The 18,743-nt window shown below is 36.1% G+C and overlaps 3 protein-coding genes across 5 annotated transcripts; 1 reads left to right on the forward strand and 2 right to left on the reverse strand.

The window, feature by feature from the left end:
• Nucleotides 1-207: 207 nt before the first annotated feature.
• On the reverse strand, nucleotides 208-7,504 carry LOC147295419 (uncharacterized). 2 transcript variants are annotated; one of them, XM_086231980.1, is made up of 13 exons: nucleotides 7,381-7,504; nucleotides 6,052-6,461; nucleotides 5,109-5,355; nucleotides 4,423-4,535; nucleotides 4,047-4,126; nucleotides 3,673-3,814; nucleotides 3,482-3,562; nucleotides 2,540-2,644; nucleotides 2,182-2,364; nucleotides 1,569-1,661; nucleotides 965-1,104; nucleotides 795-861; nucleotides 208-687 (listed from the first exon to the last, which is right to left on the reverse strand). In XM_086231980.1, exons 2-13 carry the CDS (start codon nucleotides 6,442-6,444, stop codon nucleotides 568-570), a joined length of 1,764 nt encoding a protein of 587 aa, XP_086088106.1. In that variant the 5' UTR covers nucleotides 6,445-6,461; nucleotides 7,381-7,504; the 3' UTR covers nucleotides 208-567. The 2 variants fall into 2 exon arrangements, with proteins under 2 accessions (XP_086088106.1, XP_086088107.1); XM_086231981.1 differs by having other exon boundaries at nucleotides 7,358-7,459.
• Nucleotides 7,505-8,631: 1,127 nt separating this feature from the next.
• LOC147295420 (aluminum activated malate transporter family protein) lies at nucleotides 8,632-11,762 on the reverse strand. Of its 2 annotated transcripts, none has more exons than XM_086230815.1 (7): nucleotides 11,634-11,762; nucleotides 11,124-11,495; nucleotides 10,871-11,008; nucleotides 10,497-10,760; nucleotides 10,270-10,406; nucleotides 10,024-10,170; nucleotides 8,632-9,446 (listed from the first exon to the last, which is right to left on the reverse strand). In XM_086230815.1, the coding sequence occupies exons 2-7, from the start codon at nucleotides 11,491-11,493 to the stop codon at nucleotides 8,787-8,789; spliced, it is 1,716 nt and encodes a 571-aa protein (XP_086086941.1). In that variant the 5' UTR covers nucleotides 11,494-11,495; nucleotides 11,634-11,762; the 3' UTR covers nucleotides 8,632-8,786. The 2 variants fall into 2 exon arrangements, with proteins under 2 accessions (XP_086086941.1, XP_086086940.1); XM_086230814.1 differs by having other exon boundaries at nucleotides 11,612-11,748.
• Nucleotides 11,763-14,601: 2,839 nt separating this feature from the next.
• Nucleotides 14,602-18,651, forward strand: LOC147295421 (RNA-binding KH domain-containing protein). Its single transcript, XM_086232645.1, has 12 exons — nucleotides 14,602-14,872; nucleotides 15,156-15,232; nucleotides 15,373-15,483; nucleotides 15,850-15,918; nucleotides 15,996-16,052; nucleotides 16,216-16,254; nucleotides 16,378-16,482; nucleotides 16,660-16,742; nucleotides 16,886-16,970; nucleotides 17,708-17,851; nucleotides 17,987-18,058; nucleotides 18,225-18,651. Exons 1-12 carry the CDS (start codon nucleotides 14,686-14,688, stop codon nucleotides 18,339-18,341), a joined length of 1,146 nt encoding a protein of 381 aa, XP_086088771.1. The 5' UTR covers nucleotides 14,602-14,685; the 3' UTR covers nucleotides 18,342-18,651.
• Nucleotides 18,652-18,743: the final 92 nt, after the last annotated feature.

Genomic DNA, 18,743 nt, shown 5'->3' on the forward strand with positions numbered 1-18,743 from the left:
ACACATTATGGTTATTTATATATTATCCTGGGAAGAGAATTCAAACTTAAAACCTCAACAAAATGGAGAGAAACATTACTATACCAATATATCATAAGTCAGATACTCAAGAACAAGACCTCTAAACTAAACACATCACTTATTAAAAATTAAGTTATATTCTCTGTTATTTTTCTAGGGTAAGAAAGTTGATAATTGAGATTTGAATGCATCCAATCTAGTTTGGAAAAAATCTACTCACCAATAAATATATAAAAAATGTGTATATATTCATCAACAATATAAAATGCTTCTCCAATACAAAAAGCCCTACTAATGAAGACCGATAGGAAACACAAAACAAATTGCAGGACAGGGAAAAAGAATATCTGAAAGATTAATATTATACATTTTTCTCATAAACGAGGAAGCATAAACTTAGGTAGCCAAAAAGGTCCCGCATGTTAGGCACAACATACTAGCACACTTACGCAGACGCTCCACCAAAATATAACTACTCTGATGTGCAAGAATGATGTCTTCATTTTAAACATAAGCGATGAACACCTAGTGTGAAAACAATCCTGGCTAGCTCGACATCATGACGTGATCAATGGCCTGAAGTGCCTGGTTGGCGAAAAATCGGACATCAACATCTGGGTCCTCACTGAGCTCAACCAAAGAGGGACGAATTGTCTTCTCCACCACCTGTGTCACAACAGTTTTGAAGCCACAGGAAGAGAACATAAAATCAAAAATGAATAACAAACAAAACATTCACTAATAAAATTGTGAAGATTCAGGTAGATACTTACAGATTGATCAACTATGGGGATAAGGGACTGCAGCACCTTTGCCACATTGAACTTGATGTTGGGTACTCTGAGGGGAAACCAAAAGAATTCAGGGCGGAAAACAGAAATCACTCCACTACATCATATCTTTCCTAATTGGTAAACACAGTTCATAAAAAATATATATATACCGGTCCTTTGTCGCATTGATAACGACTGGAAGCAGTTTCGAACATGTGATTTCTGAACCCATGACCGGGGCAAGGAGACAGACTGCACGCAGAATTGTCATTCGGTACAAATAGTGCGGATTGTCAATCATCTCAAGAACCTGGGCAAATGGCATGCCAATTCCCATTGCTTTTAGAGAATAGTGTACAAACAGGAAATACATAACAATTAAAAATAAAGGAATCATCAAGGCTACAAAGTTGAAAATGTGGTAAGCCACCAGCAAATAAATAAACCATATCAACAACTTGAGTAGTAACTACTAACTAGTACCCATTCAGACATCCAAAAGAAAACGGAATAATGGCTGAGAAAAATAATTGCACGATCAACTTAATTACAGTAGCACCAGCCTTGCAGAAAAAATTTCCTACACAAAACCATTCAACACCTATAAACTAATTTCCAGGAAGAAATAATTCGTAAAGCCAAGACAAACCTGAGCAAGAAGGTACAGACATCAATTTCGGAATCAACAAAACAATCACAAATTTATATTCCACATTTCACAAAGATAAATCTGGAATCTCCCATGACAAAGCTTGTAACAATTGAATCTCAAACCTGAGGAATAATGTGCTGCATTGCCCATTCTGGACCAAATTCTTCAGCAAGGCGCTTCAAATTGTTAGCAGCAGCATCACGAATTGAGTAAACCTGCAATAGATTCCAAAGATGCTAAGCAGATGGGAAAAGCTTGCAACAGATATCAAAGATGATAAAATAGAGAAATATGCCTCAATGTTAGATCTAGAGCACCTCGCTTTTAAAAAATAAAAATAAACCAAGACCTTTTTTTTTTTTTTTGTGATAAAAAGATCAGAAAACTTGATATAGAAGTCAGCTTGAGCGAATGTCCACATAATTCTAAATTTAAAAAATAAATAATAAACCAAGACCTTTACTTCCCTCCAGCATGTACATATCTTTTACCAAAGCCTAACTTACAACGATTATGATTATCATACACTATATGCTTCCTACATGACTTTAAATAACTCTCATGTCCAACTTGTATCTTTATGACTACCCAAAACCACCATCCTTTCAAACTTCATTCTATATATGTATATATATAGAGGCATTTAAGCATACAACGTTAACTAGTTCAACAAATGGTGAGGAAGGAGTGAAATGTATTTCAAATCCTTGTTATGAAAGGTGGGAATACACTAACCTTATCCTGTAACCACTGCATGCAAAGGGCACCAAGCTTATCATCAAAGAACCCTACACCCAGCTGACTGGCCAATAAAGGTATGTACTCTATTATTGCAAGTCGAACCCTCCAATGTCTATCCTCTGCAAGCTCAACTATGGCTGGTAATAATGATTGAGATAGCAGATCAATTCCAATAACCTGCAAGAATGACTTGCCTCAGCATTCCCCCAAAACGACCAAAAAGGCCTAAATATTAAGTTCTAAGCTTTGGGTTTAAAGGCATTTGCAGAATCATCCAAAAGGAGACATGGGAAATTAATTGAGAATATAACGCACTATTCACTGACATTTACTTTCTCAGTTTTGAACTGACCTGGTTCACTTGATCAAGCTTGCTAATGATATTAAGGCGCACATCAGGAAATTCATCCTTCAGAAGCGAGAGAAAAATGGGAAGGAGCTGCTCAATTGTTGCATCCTGCATTTACCATAAGAATGAGATTTTTTTTGGTTTCCATAAGAATGAGATTTTGATGCAAGTAATGCAATTAAAACGTCACAGACAGCGGTATAATAAAATTGAAAAAACAATAGCAGGGTTGCAACAGCTTTATAATTTAAGGTATACAAAAATGAGAGGGAAACATTTTTTATAAAAAAACTCCCTCTATTCCCAGGGTCAATGTGCAGGCCAAATCTATACAATACATGAAAAAAACCAAAAAAAATTGTTTACATGTAAACACAAGCAATCCACATTGGCAATTGACAGTATTCATTTCAGTTACACATGTCCTGACAAATTAAGCAATTCCAAAGATGGTCGTTTATTATTACCAAAATGCAGACTTGAGACTCAATTTGCTACAATGTAAATCAACAATAAAATTTGTTGAGTACAATCCTAAAACCTAGTACACACCAAAGGTTTAAGGGACAAATGAAAATGTTACATGAAAAGAATGTCATGTTAAGATTCATTGATTTATATGAATTAGTCAGATGAATGCAAATTTGGATTATAGATCAGATACACATCTCATTAATTTTTTTTCCAACTTTTTCACAGGTGTGTGGAAAATCCAACACATATTCAGCTCCACCATTCATCCACCCAAAAACATTCATTAAATGTAAAAGTCATATACACCTCATATTGGATCAAGTTAGTGATCTGTCAGACAAACTCTTTTTTAAATTAACAAAATAACAAAACCACACGATCCCATATCCAGCCATAGTTGCATGTGATGACCAATGATAAATTATTCCCTGGACAAAGATAACTGCACTAAACACAAAATGACATCCTCACCTTTCCTAATACAAGAGCCATTCCCATTATAACTGAAGCCAGAGCAGACCGAACATGTTGGGAAGAATCTGATGACAGTTCCTGCAAAGGTCATTGGGAAGTATTGAAATATCTAATACAAAAGAGGTATAAGTTGGAGTAACAGTTAGCACCACCCAGAAATGAGAAACTTTTTATTAAAGCATGTGCACCTTCACACAAGGAAGAATATGCTGAATTGCAAGTTCTGGATTTAAAATCCGACAAAACTTGGTAACTTTGCCAGCAGCTGCTATACGTACTTCAGCCTCATTATCTCGAAGCAATCGGACATATGCCGGAACCAAGTCCGTCCTTAAAATACAGCCACCATAAATCAGATATTTCAGAAGAAATAGAAAAGCCAAAGACTATAACTACACCATCACAGATGAGTGCGTAGCTTAGCTGATAAAAAACTTGGCTTAAAAAATTTTCTGATTAACAGATAGTTCATTTGTTTGATTTTTTTTTTTTTTTTCTGAAAAATAGAAGCCCATTATCACTATCTATATTTTACCATATGGCTGTAGTATGAAAATGATACCTTGTAGGCTCAGGCCCCACAGCTTCGCAAAGCTCATATAATTGATTTGCAACCATGTAACGCACACGCCAAGACTTATCCTATTCAGAAAGAAGGCAAACAATGTCAAGATGCATGTAAACAAAATCCGATGACATCTTTTTGGATGCACAAAACTACTAGTGACACTCCAGAGTGTCATAGCCAGTAGCTTCCAAAAGCATGCCTTAAGATTGTAACCATCCATGCAGGCTTTTTATGACAACATGTGAAGTACAAATATAACCTTGCGAACCATACTTAAGACATATAGAAGTAACACAAGCTGAATGTTCTGAACCTCCACAAACATTAAGAAACCAAATGTAGAATTCCACATTCTAAATAAAAGGTTTACCTGAGAGAAGTTAACGATAACAGGGAGGATATGTGCAACACAATCTTGAGGCTCCAACAACTTGCCAAGAGCAGCACAGCCCTCAACGGCCAATAGTCGAACAGAATCTTGATCTAAGATGAAATTATATATGAGGACTTCAACTTTGAACTCAAAAAGAAATACAAACTGAGAATGCGAGAAAGAAATGCTGTTACTAACATACATTTCCAGATTCTTTTTTTTTTTCAGTTGACTTCTTGTTTGGTTTCCAGTCCTTACAAGTATTATAGCTTAAATTATATATGTTGTAACTTCAGAATAACTTACACCCTGAATTATTCAAAAGATATCTTCAAGGTGGCAATATAAAAGATATCTTCAGAATAACTTAAATCCTGAAGGTTTTCAATATGCTATATTACTCTATAGCACATTTCCTCATATTCTCATTTTATTTTCCATCCTAATAACCCACTAGTCAATTATCCAATGAACGGAGACAAATCACAATTAGAACATGGATTACCCAACAATGCGTTACATTGCAGTGTGGTACCACCGATTCAAATCTTATAGGTATGCAACACACGGGCCAAAACTGCAATATTAGACTCAACGATGGCCAACAGAGATAGTAATATTGGCAGAATTACAAAATGTAGATGCCTCGCCATCTATTGAACACAAGGTGAACGTTCAATTACCATCTTGTGTAAGATCCTCGAATATAGACATGATATCAATCTTCAGATGAGCAGGTTCAACAGTTGCTGCAAATTTCCCCAGGTTTGTTGCAGCAGACCTCCTAACCATAGGCATGTCATCTTGACACAATTGGCTGTAAATTGACCGCAGCTCTGTCTTCAATGTCTCTGATGCACTAGGGTAGGCAATATGAAAAAGCCCACATGCAGAAACTCGAGCTGTAAACCATTCACCAGCTGCCAACCTCTGAAAAGAATAAATAACAATATATATTGAACAAAGAGTTTAGTGAAGGTGAAAGGGTGGAAAACTGGAGAACTTTGTAATAAAATACACATAGAAATATGCATGACAGTGATGAATTGATATTGTCAAAACAAATGTCACCAGTAAAACCTTAAGATAAAAGTTCAATGCAGAATTATTTCCCAGAAAACATGCAAAACTAGATTACCCCAAATCTATTCAAAATCTTTCATATGTCACCCTCCAACACTAAACATTGAAGTATCTGTATTATTATTATTATTATTATTATTATTAAGCAGGAAACAGCATTGAGGTATTCAAATGAGCAATTAAATATCTAAACCCTCCAACACCAAATCTATTAAATATCTTATAAAAGATCCATTAAGCAGGAAACAGCATTGAGGTATTCAAATGAGCAATTAAATATCTAAACCCTCCAACACCAAATCTATTAAATATCTTATAAAAGATCCATTAAGCAGGAAACAGCATTGAGGTATTCAAATGAGCAATTAACAATATCCACATGGCAGAGATTTAAAGATATACAAGGGCAGATCTCCATAAATAATTTATCAATCAAAAACTGTTCTGCAAATCCTCAATTTTATCTCGCCGATCAATTGCTAGAAAATATTTAAAAAACAAGTAAAGAATCTTGAACACAGCAGAAATAATAAGTCATCTAACCTTCACAAGAGGAATAAACCAGTTGACTAAATCGCCCTCCCTCATCTGAGACCCAATCCTGCATAGTGACTCCACAGCCTTGTCCCTCACACAGGTTTCCTCTACAGTGCAAAGTGTCTCCAAGGGTGGGAGCAAAACATGTGCATGCTCCACTCCCCCAACATATGGAATGAAGACCCCTAACTCTTCTGCCATTGCAAGAAGTACCTCATCATCATCATCATTGTTTTCGCTCAGAAAGGGGATTAACTCCTTACGGGTTCGCTCTTCCCCAAGAGCACGCGCAATTGTTGATAGCCTGCGGATTGAGTTCAGTCGTAGCTGGATGTCGTCATTTTTTAGCTCGTCTATGAGAACGGCTATTGGGTATAGCGGTTCATCAACCATAGACATTGTACTTAAAAGATTTTCTAGAACAAAACACCAAAACAAACTATCAGAAGTACTGCAAGTAAATGATATCATTTAACTTGTAATATTTACAAAGACTATAATGGCGACCCAATATGGCAGCTACCAAATTACTATACTTCAAGACAAGTAAAACAATAAATATTTACAAATAAATGGGCATGCGTAAAAAATTAAAAAGTTCAGAAATAATTTGCTAAGTAAAGGAAACTTGGGTATAACTATTACTGCTATGAAAAAATAGTACCAATAAAATTTTCTAAAAACTAAACAAAATTTGCACAAATAACCAACGATTAATGTGACCGCCCAGAATGCAAAAGAAATGCAAACAAGCAAGAATGCAGAATCATAACATATTTCAAAAAACTACTATATTTTCATTTCGGTTTTCATTTTTTAATTCGATTCCTATAATTTCCTAGCTATCGAATGGAGCTTAATATAGAAGAGAATTGAGAAAAGCATCAGATCAACAGTTCGAGATCTAAATCAAACCCTAGAATCCAAATCAAGAAAACACGAACAATGTTTTAAGGAATAAAGAGGACGATGAATTCTTGGATTCCAAAAAGCAGTAACTCTAAGGCTCTTCTTGGCTACGAAAATTTATAATGAGGAAAATGAATCACGAACTGTGCACCTATTTAATGGCCAAGAAAATAATAAAAATTAAAAATAAACGACTGTGCATGCGATATACTAGCTCCTTGGTTCAGTTTTAATGAGTAATTCTTCATTTACACGAAATGAAAACATATCAGAATTTGATTCTTTTATCGTACTTTCCTTTTTTTCTCGGCAATCAAACCGAGGCCAAAAATCAAGTTAGCCCAATTTATTAGCAAAAAATTTATCAAACGCATTAACATTTTCCGAGAAGAAATCGACAAACCTTAGAAGAGTTAACGGTCTTACCGATCTCAATGCCTTCCCGTCGGCTGCCTCTGATTCGACAATCTCTGAGAGAGAGGGAGAGAGAGAGAAGACGAGAGAGAGAGAGAGAGAGAGAAGACGAGACTAACGGAGTATATGGTTCTGTTTGTTTCTAGGCCCATATGTTAGTGGGCCTATACGAATCTCATGAGATTAAAGCTGAAGACATAAAGTGCTCAGGCAAACCAAAACATACAAATTAGGCCATTTTGTTTGGGCTTCATATGCCTGGGCCCAATAGTGATGCATTGCTGTTTTGATCTATTTTTTTATTGGTTATTAAAGATGTGGAACGATGGCAACTAATTATTGGTTCTTTTTTTTTTTTTTGGCCAATAACTAATTATTGGTTCTAATGATATCTTTCTCCATTTTTTTTGGTATTAATTTACAATTTCATGGTCTAGTCTCCGATTTGGAAAATTTGAGTTGAGAAGTAGTAGATATTGAAAACAATGATGCTAAGATGCTAAATTCGTATTCTAAATTTAGATCTCAAATAATGTATCAATATTTTACTTATTGTAAAATAAATGAGTATTAGAGTGAATCATGTATAAATCAATAAAATACTATTATATTATTTAAAATCAAATTTTAAAAGAAAATCATTATTTGTCTTTAACTTTTCTACCCCACCTTTTGTGGTACACATGATACCCTATCACACCTCACACCTCATCCCACATATATATATATATATATTTTAGAAGTTCATGCTACATATGTTGGGAATATACAAATTGACATAAATTTTTGGTTTTTATAGCAATGTCGTTTGATATTATTCTTTCAGACTGTATCATTCACTTGAAAAAATTATTATATGTGACCGTAACACCACCTGATATAATGACGGTAGTGTTACGGTGTTACCAATCCATTAAAATTATAACACGTTGACGATTTTAAAGTTTTTTCTTAAATTTTAGAGGTTTTCTTAAATTTTTATTAACTTAAAACATCACTCATACCCATTTATTATTCAATAACCTGTTTTAAATTACAAACCGTTTAAAATAACTTCACCCAAATCCATTTTATTCATCGTCCCATTTTTAACCTCTTCCGCTAATAAATTTATCTCATACCCTTCTAGGTGTAGAATGTTAGGTTTTAACTTTGAAATTTTAAACTGCTATTTGATTAATCTAAGGATTCTTATAAAACACTCTCTCATACCAGCCGGACTCTTATCAAACTGGGGATTTCCCAACTCGTCTTACTTCAAAATGGTATCAAATCAAGAGTTCAAACCTCATATTGCCTTTCTACACATACATCTGTAAAGTTACTTCAGAAATCGATTTGTCAACTAGTTTCAGTACCCGGCGATGAACTTCAAATCGATGAATCAAAATTATAATATCAAGCCAACTGAAACACTCTCAATTCTTGAACAGCAAGCACCTAAATAGTCTGGTCCAAAACCCAACTGCCTCTTTGGCATCAAGTGGTTCCATAGGATCCTTAAAGTTTGCTTTCTCACTAAGCTCTTTAAATTCATCCACAAGATTTTGAAGCCTTGCCACAAACTCAATCAGAATTGATGCAAATGTTGCTAAAGATAAGGAGCTGGCGCTTTCATAAACTTTTGATTCTTCTGGTTCATTTTGCACGACATTCGCATTAAATGAAAGACGTGGCCATGATATTAATGGTTTCTTTAACACGCTATCTGAGGAGATCCAGTCTGGCGTGGAAGGATCAGCAGCCATGTTTGGATTCTGAGCTTCCCAAGATTCACTCAGGGACTCAATCACAATCTGCTTATTTTCATTCTCTTTATCAACAAATTGCTGAGCATCTTCATATTCCTTGGGCCTTATTTCAGGTCCCCAGCTTTCTGAATTGACGAGGAGGTATGACTTTTGGTCTATCTTCATTTGCAACTCTTCTGCTGCTTCATGCACTTCAAAAAGCAAGTCTCTGGGGCTTAATTTTTCCATCTTTTCTACTTTGCTTCCTAGCTCACGTAGTACTTTAGCACCTTCAGTACCAACTCGCTGGAGCTCGCTTGCAAAAACCTGTCTCTTTTCCGGTGGTGCCTACAGAAACACATACCCAAAACCCGATTATGAAAATGGAATAGCCCACGGGAAAGGCATCATAAGTATTTATGTAATATGCATTACTAATAATAACCCATTGGCAACCAGAAAGACATAGGATTAAGAAGAAATCTGTGTTCTTAATCAACTATAGGGTTTGAACTGTTGTTGCATGGTTCGGAATCTTCTTTTCTTATCTTGGAAGCAGAGAAATGGGATGTAAGGGTATTCTTCTATACAAGTTTAAAAGCCAAAATAAAATTTTTAGTGGCATTACAGATCAATTTCCTTTCAGAGAACAATACAGATTTCTCATCGGCACTTCTGCAGGTATTCACACTATCCATTCTCAATATGTAGGAGATTGAAGATAAGTCTAAATTGCTATTAAACAAATAGTAATTGCTTTAAAATGAGAGATGGGCAGTTTGAACCACAAGATCCATTTCCCCGACTCTATCGAGGTTCGGAATATAATCTAATCCCCAGCGAAAATGCTGCTATGTACATTCTTTTTTCTTTCTGCTATATACATTCTGCAAAGTCACAGTAAAGAGGAAAGAGGTATATTTACCTGTATTTCTGAAAGTATGCATCCGTGCATTGCCATGACCATGAATGCACAATGCCTCAGTGAACCGCTGACTTTGACATAGTGTTTCCAGGGATAATTGAACGACTTATAAGGGCCATGAGGTGGCTCCCATATTGCAAAGTCCAACTGCAAAAGCAATGATAAATGAATTAGTTCAACTAATAGTTCCCAACTTTTTTGGTTCAAATTTAGAAGACTAGAAGCAGAATTGTGATAGCAGCACACCAGAGATTCCTCTTGGCTTGTAGATTGTACAGCCGATCTATAGCCACTATACAATGGGTCATCAGAGGCTTGGTATGTGAGAATTTTTGAAGGAACTCTCTCATATTCCACACATTGCAGATATCCATTAACACAACCTATAACAGAACAAAAAAATGACACCATCAATCCTGTCGTTTATGGTGGATATCTCCAAATAGATAATTAACTAACGAACAAGAACCAACCTTCCAAAGAAACGGCAACACCTCTGAAATTTTTTACCACCAACTTGTGGAGATCCTCCCCTGCCCAGATGGGGCATATACATATATTTACAGTCAAGCATATGCCAGCACCGACTGCAATTAGCAACAGTCGATAAAAGGCTGTTTGGAAAAATGATGCACTCCCAGACACCAAGACGATACAATATGTCAGCAAGAATACCCGAAATCCGTATTCATAAGACTTCATTGTCGGATAAAGCTTGAGATAACTAGCAGAAAATCCTAACCATCACAAAACCCCAACGGTCAAATTTCGAAAGGATTCAATAAGTAAACAAAAATTGCAAGGTGACAAATAGTAATATGAAATATCATTCGCTATAAACTCCAACCTGCTATAAAAACACTGATCACAATGATAACCTCCTGTAGATCTCCTGCAAATAAAGACAATTCAGCAATACCCAAAGCAAGCCCTCCAGCAGAAAACGTCCCCAAAGCTCGATTAAAACCCTTGTTAAGGGTTGCACCTTTTAACATTAAAACAACAATAAAGTTACCATTAACCCACACAAACAAACAAACAATTGAATTAAACTGAATTGGAGTAACATGAGCATGATGATGAGAAGTGAGAAGTAATACCTACGCTGAATTCAAACACCACAACAACTGTGAGAATTGCCCAGATAGAGTACTGGCTCGTATCCTTGAGGGGCTCTTTGAAAAATATGAGCAGTGATACGATTGCTAGAGACATACCCATCTTGGCAGCAAATAAAACTTTTCGAGGATCCGAACGACCCATTTCGTACAACTTAACACAAGTGTCCTGAAAGCTATTGCGGAAGTTGGTAAACCCATCTGACATTGATCGAAAGCAGCCGCATTTGACACCTTCATCGCCGGCATCGGAGCTGTTGAGGCCAAAGTCCGAGTACCCTTTTCTGGATAGCAGCCTTTCCTTGCTTCTCTCAGCAAAGCTGTGCCTAAACGACCCAATTTTGGCTGCCATTTCTACACCACAAGCGCACAAGGAAATGGAACAGCAACTCAGAATTTCATAGATACAAAAATGGACATGAGGGAAATACCGAATTAGTAAGCAGAGCAAAGCTTTCGTGAGACAGTACCGCAAAAGAGGCTATATCTTACTAGGAAAGTTTGAACTTGAGAGGTAGTTGAGACGTGGAGAAAATTGTTTTGAATGCACGGAAAAGATCGAGATAAGAATGGGGAACTTGGGACTGGTAGGAGACGAGGCTCACAATGACATTAGACATTAGATATTAGACTATTTTAGTTATCTAATTATTATGTACAATTTTTTTTCTTTCGTGCTCGACATTATAGTCCAGATGCAATCTATCCACGCGTTGTCTTCCGGTTGGCTGAAATTATTGACATTTGGAGAGACATCTGTGACCATCAAGCTCAGAGATTTTTATCACGTGGAGAGTGTTTCTGTTTACAACTTACTCCATAGTCAACGCATCCCTCTTCTAAAAATCTCTTTAATCTCTGGCCCAGAGGTCAAGGTGGATCATGAAATTCCTGTGGAAACTGGTAAAGGCTATAGATAAAAGGGGAGACGATGTTTGCCCGTGGAAACCATAACTTGTTTTTCTTTTTTGGTGAAAACCCCCATAACTTGTTCACAACAAATAAAAGTTTTATTTTTCGTGATTGGTGGCTTGATGGTTTCGTAAGTAAGTAAATGATAACATTTCACGTTGGAAAAGTTTGTCAACTAGATAAGTCCTACCGTCTTGTTGGTGAGAACGCCAAGCTTTTAATTAAGAAGGGGATATGATGCTATCTTTAATTCGGTATTGTTAACATGAGAAGATTTAAGGTACTTCTTTTTTTTTGGGCCATTGAGAAGATTTAAGGTACTTAAGTAAGGCATACTAGTTTAAAGAATAACTTTCAACTAGCACTTTTGAATGTACTGTAATTGGTTTTGATAGTTCCACTAACAGGTATTTATGAAAATGAATTCAATTATTGGCCTTTATGAAAATTATTTTGTGTGTCATATAATTATTTTTTTTAGACGAAAGAATAGTAGATTAAAATAGCCCAACAGGCAAAACTACAAACTAACAAGGCCCAAAGGCCGAGCAAAACACCACCAAAACCAAAGCCCAACAAGGTACAGCCCAAACACAAGACTCAATAGCAATGAAAATACGTACATAAAAAAAGGGCCCAAATCCCCTACCCATACAAACCCAAATGTTACACACAGCAAAACAAACAGACACAAAAACGGCACACAAGCAACCAAACGACACCAAAAGACAGAAACCCAAAACAGAACGACTACAAAATGGTCGGTGCTGTTCCAATTATACTAAACTGCTGAATTGACTACTCTATTTTAAAATTTCAATTTTACTCTTAAAACAAAATTTTAATTTTGTTCATCGGGTCATTCGACAGTTATCTACCCAAATATTTATAATTATTCGATAGTTATCTGCTAGGTATTGATGGATTATTCGGTGGATAACCACCAAATAAAAAGGAAAAAAGTATTCGATAGTTATCTGTCGAAATGTTTGTGTTTATTCGACACTTATAGTGTGTTTGGATGGAGGAAAAAAACTCGGAATTTAAACAAAACTCAGCATTTAAGAAATTACATGCTCTAATTTCCTTGTTTGGGTCAATAAATACAGAATTTTGTAAATTCTAGGTGGAAAAAAACTTGGGATTTGAAGGCTGTAAATTCCAACGTTAAATTCCACCTAAATTGGTGTCATTTTCAAAATTCCAATTTTTACAAAAGAAAAATAAGTTGTGTCAACCATGTTGACACTACCACCACTGTAGCCAACGTCACCACCACTAACACCACCACCCTCACCACCTCCGCTGCCACTGCCGCCACCAACACCAAGACCGCCACCGCCGCCTTCGTCACCACCACCACCACCACCAACATCACCATCACCGTCACCGCCACCACCACCATCACCGCCATTTCCAACACCACCACCACCACCGCCGCCGCCAACACCCCAATTTTAGCCACCACCATTTCTCTCACCGCTTGTGGGCCATCACCCCTACTAATATGGTTAACTCACCATAAACATCATTTTTATTGTTGTCACCATCACCATCACTCATTTGAATTGATGCATCAAAAATTAAAACTACCATAAATTTCGTATTTAAACTCCATTATGTTTACATGTTATCCAAACAAGAGAATTTACATATTCTAGAATTTTAAATCACATCGTTTTAAATTCCGTCATTTGTGAATTCTTTAGTAATTTCAAACTACTTCATCCAAACGCACCAAATAGTGTGTTTGGATGGAGGAAAGAAACTCGGAATTTAAACAAAACTCAGCATTTAAGAAATTACATGCTCTAATTTCCTTGTTTGGGTCAATAAATACAGAATTTTGTAAATTCTAGGTGGAAAAAAACTTGGGATTTGAAGGCTGTAAATTCCAACGTTAAATTCCACCTAAATTGGTGTCATTTTCAAAATTCCAATTTTTACAAAAGAAAAATAAGTTGTGTCAACCATGTTGACACTACCACCACTGTAGCCAACGTCACCACCACTAACACCACCACTAACACCACCACCCTCACCACCTCCGCTGCCACTGCCGCCACCAACACCAAGACCGCCACCGCCACCTTCGTCACCACCACCACCACCACCACCATCACCATCACCGTCACCGCCACCACCACCATCACCGCCATTTCCAACACCACCACCACCACCGCCGCCGCCAACACCCCAATTTTAGCCACCACCATTTCTCTCACCGCTTGTGGGCCATCACCCCTACTAATATGGTTAACTCACCATAAACATCATTTTTATTTGTCGAACATTGGTGAATGTTTCGATATATAACTATTGAATAGATCTAGGTAATTTTATATTATTTTTCAATAAATGGTAAAATAAATAAAAAATTGAACAAAATATATTATGGTGTTGCATAACTTTTTTACTACGAAGTACAAAATTAACAAAAATTGAACAAAATATATTATTCTGCAACAGTAACTTTTTTTTTTTTACTACGAAGTACAAATGCCTATGCTAATTGCATAGCCCAGCAAAATAACGGTCGTTTGGATAAACCGCGGTTCTAAACCTTTAACACTGGTCTCGCCCTCTCGCCGTCTAGGGTTTCAAAAACTGAAACGAAATCAACACAGCGACAATGGAGAAGAACGAAAACGGCAACGTCGAGCAGAAGCCGAAGCACAAGGGCAAGCACGATAAGCCGAAGCCTTGGGACGATGACCCAAACATTGACCGCTGGAAGGTCGAGAAGTTCGACCCTTCTTGGAATGAAGCTGGCATGCTTGAAGTCACCTCTTTCTCTACGCTATTCCCCCAATACAGAGGTGCCTCCCCTCTTCCTCTTCTCTTTCTTCTTATTTGTTTGTTTGGCTGCTTAGAAATTGTGATGGAAAATAAAATTGCAACACCAGAGATTATTTTCAAAGGAGATGAAAATAACAGAGGTTGTGATCATAATTATCATTAAGCATTTGTTTGTAAAACATATTTGTTTGCAAAATAATGTTCAAATATGTGTACTTTTATAGGAAAAGTTGAGAAGTTTTTTATGAGCAGGGTGTCATATTGTACTTTCTAACTTATGAGCCCTTGCATTGTCTTGTGCAGAAAAATATTTGCAAGAAGCCTGGCCAATGGTGAAATCTGCTTTAAAAGAGTATGGCATTGCATGTGAGCTGAATCTGGTACGTCACGGTAAATGTTGTTTTTGCAAACTCTTGTGTTGAGTTAGTGATATGAATTATTGACCCTTATGCAATTTGTTCTAGAATGATTGTATAATTCAGTGTACCCATTAAATTCTTGTATTTCCGATTCCGGTTAGGTTGAGGGTTCCATGACAGTCTCAACAACCAGAAAGACTAGAGACCCATATATTATTGTCAAAGCTAGGGATCTTATCAAACTCTTGTCAAGAAGTGTTCCTGCTCCTCAGGTACGAATTCCAGATTCATTATTGTTATCATTTTCTTATCTGTGACTCATAAGCTTTTCTATAAGTTTGAGTGGTTTGAAGTAGTTGCTATGGTATTTCCTTTTGTTCTTTGATTGTAATTCTTTTTGTCTTTTGAGGCCATAATATTGGTTTTGAATCAATATTAATCATATACTTTAAATTTTGTCAGAATATTTACATCTTATGAAAAGCCCAGGACCAATTATATATTCTCTAACATATGATATTTATGCCGAATTTTCTCTTTACTTGGAAACTTCAGTAATTTTTTTCATGGAATTGATTTATGAATTGAGCTATTTTGTATTAATTTTCTGATTCAAGTGCTAAATTTTTCGTTTTCAGGCAATAAAAGTACTGAATGATGAGATGCAATGTGACATCATCAAGATTAGCAGCTTGGTGAGAAATAAGGTGAGAAATAGGACCTCCCCCTTAATAATAAGATCTACCACTTTTCAGCTTATGATAATCTCTTCTATTGAATGCAGGAACGATTTGTTAAACGGCGGAACCGTCTGATTGGCCCCAATTCGTCCACTTTAAAGGTGCATACACTGATCTAGATAGCATGTTTTACTGTCTACCCTCACGAAACAAAATGAAAAAGAAAAAGTACAATGCAAATATCTGTGGTGATACGTTTCATTAGGCACATCTTTAAATCTTTGTGGCGTTTCTCTAATTTTTCGCAATATAATTCGGATGCAGGCGCTTGAAATACTAACGGGCTGTTATATTCTGATTCAAGTACGTGCTACTGTTCCTTGCAATTGTGATTGTTATATATTACATTTCTTTTTCTGGTCTCGCCATCATATTTGATGTGACCATTATGGATAAATGACTTTGAACTTACTTGTAAATGAATAGGGAAACACTGTTGCTGCAATGGGTTCGTTTAAAGGATTAAAGCAAGTTAGGAATGTTGTGGAAGAGGGCATGCAGAACATAATGCATCCTATATATAATATCAAGGTGATGATAGTTGTATTGTGTGATTGTATCAAGATTTTTTTTTTCACCTTTCGAAGTTACAGTTTTCCCTTGAAGATGTGCGAACATATAGCTCTTACCTTTTTTTTTTTTTTCTCTCTCTCTCTCTCTCTCTCTCCCCTCCCCCCCCCCCCCCCCCCCTCCTCTTTTGATAAGTAGATTCTTATAATGAAGAAAGAACTTGCAAAGGATCCAGCACTGGCAGAAGAGAACTGGGAAAGATTTCTTCCAAAATTCAAGAAGTATGACATCTACGCATTTGTCTGTAACTCTTTTCATGCCTATAATTGTCATTTTCAATCTGTGTTCTGTAAGTGTTAGGGAAAAGAAGTATTTTATCCCCCTTTTCATTTTTGAAGTATTTTATCCCCCATTCTCTCTCCAGGAAAAATGTTAAGGAAAAGAAGCTTAAGCAGAGTAAAAAGAAGAAACCATATACACCATTCCCGCCTCCTCAACAACCTAGTAAGGTGAGTGATTGCTACTAGACCCTTATGCGTTTGATCTTCTTGCTAGGATTCCATGTCCTGATGTGTCTGCTTTCACATGTTAGGTCCTTCTGTTCATCCTGAGGTTCTGCATAAATTTGAAAATTAAGTTTTGTTCATTTCAACGAAGAAATGTTGCTATTTTTCAGGATTTTGGTTAAGTTGTATCTTGAGCAAGAACTTTTGTCACAAGTTTTCTTCTCTACCTGATAATATTAAAATGTCAGCACTCCCTGTCATAGACCCAGTTAATTATAGACACCTAGAACATGATTTGCCTGAACTTTGTTCTTCTCCTCCAATCTTAATTTTTTTTTTTTTTTTCATTTTTCTATAATTCATAGTTAAGATCCTATTCTTTTCATTTATGATATTCTTCATTTCTAGGTGAAAATAAATTTGGACGAACAATCTTTTTTTCACCGCAAACTTGCATTGTGGTTATAATATACATTTTGGCTGTTGCTTTGGTATCACTGTGTTGAATGAAGGCTATTTCTTTAGAACCTTTTTAATTGTTGTTGTGGGGGAGATAATTATTGCAGAGTTTCTATCTTTTGAGGTTTTATTGATTTGTTTCGTATGTACTTTTCTTCATTTTTCCTTGCTTTTCTTTCTACTTGAAAGTGTGATTATCCACTCATTCATTTTTAATGATTATTTTTTAACATCAAAATAAAATACGTGAATAGTATGGGCATGTTATATAATCTTTTCAGATCGACATACAATTGGAAACTGGAGAATACTTTATGAGTGACCAAGTGAAATCAGCAAAGAAGTGGCAAGAGAGGCAGGAGAAACAGGCTGAAAAAACTGCAGAAAACAAGCGAAAAAGAGAAGCTGCTTTCATTCCTCCCAAGGTAGGACATTTAAGTTCCACCTGAAAATTTCTATTTTGTTTGGTGTAATGTGCTATTTTTTCTTTTTAAATTATATCTTCCCACTTCCCTCTTACTGACTAGTAACTATTTTTAATCTTCTTTTTTCTGAATCAGGAGCCTGCAATGGAGGATACCAAATCAGATGACAGCAACAAAGATCTGGCCGCCATGGCCTTGTCTCTAAAGGTAATCAAAACAATGGAATTATCATAATGGAATTTGCTTGCTATTAATAGAGCCCTATATTATATATTCCAAAATTTGTGACTTGCTATAAGGCTTAGTATAAAGTTACATTATGATCACTCTAGAAAAACATGGGTTTGTGACTTGATTTCTTTTTCTTTTGCAGAAAAAGGCAAAAGAGTATGGAAGACAAAAACTGGCTGAGAATGTGAATGCAGAAGCATATCTTGCAGAATCTGGAGAACAACCTTCGAAAAAGAAATCCAAGCGCTCAAAGTCTTAGATAGTCCTGAGTTGTGGGTTGTGATATATAGGTTCATCAGATGAGAAGTTGGACATGTATGGTCTGTTCAAACTCTGATGGAATGGTTTGGAAATGTTAGGGAATGCTGCCTACACTGTCTGAGTTTCATTGTTAATGGATTAAATTTTGACTCATTTTTCACAGTGCATGACAATTGTTGTGTCCGGTATGTTATCTAACATCCGATGCAAGGAATTATCTAAACCTATAAATCAAATGTATGAAAAGAAAACCTATCTAGCCAAAATATATATATATATATATATATAAATAAAGTTAACATGTTATACGTGGACTTATAGTTCCTTATTCTGTTTCTTGTCTGCTGGCCAAATCTACCAAATCTCCCATTCAATCCTAAGGAAGTTTTCATTATGAAAT

The sequence above is a fragment of the Dryas octopetala genome, chromosome 2 (genome assembly GCF_963921425.1).
Source record: "Dryas octopetala chromosome 2, drDryOcto1.1, whole genome shotgun sequence".
Lineage (NCBI taxonomy): Eukaryota > Viridiplantae > Streptophyta > Magnoliopsida > Rosales > Rosaceae > Dryas > Dryas octopetala.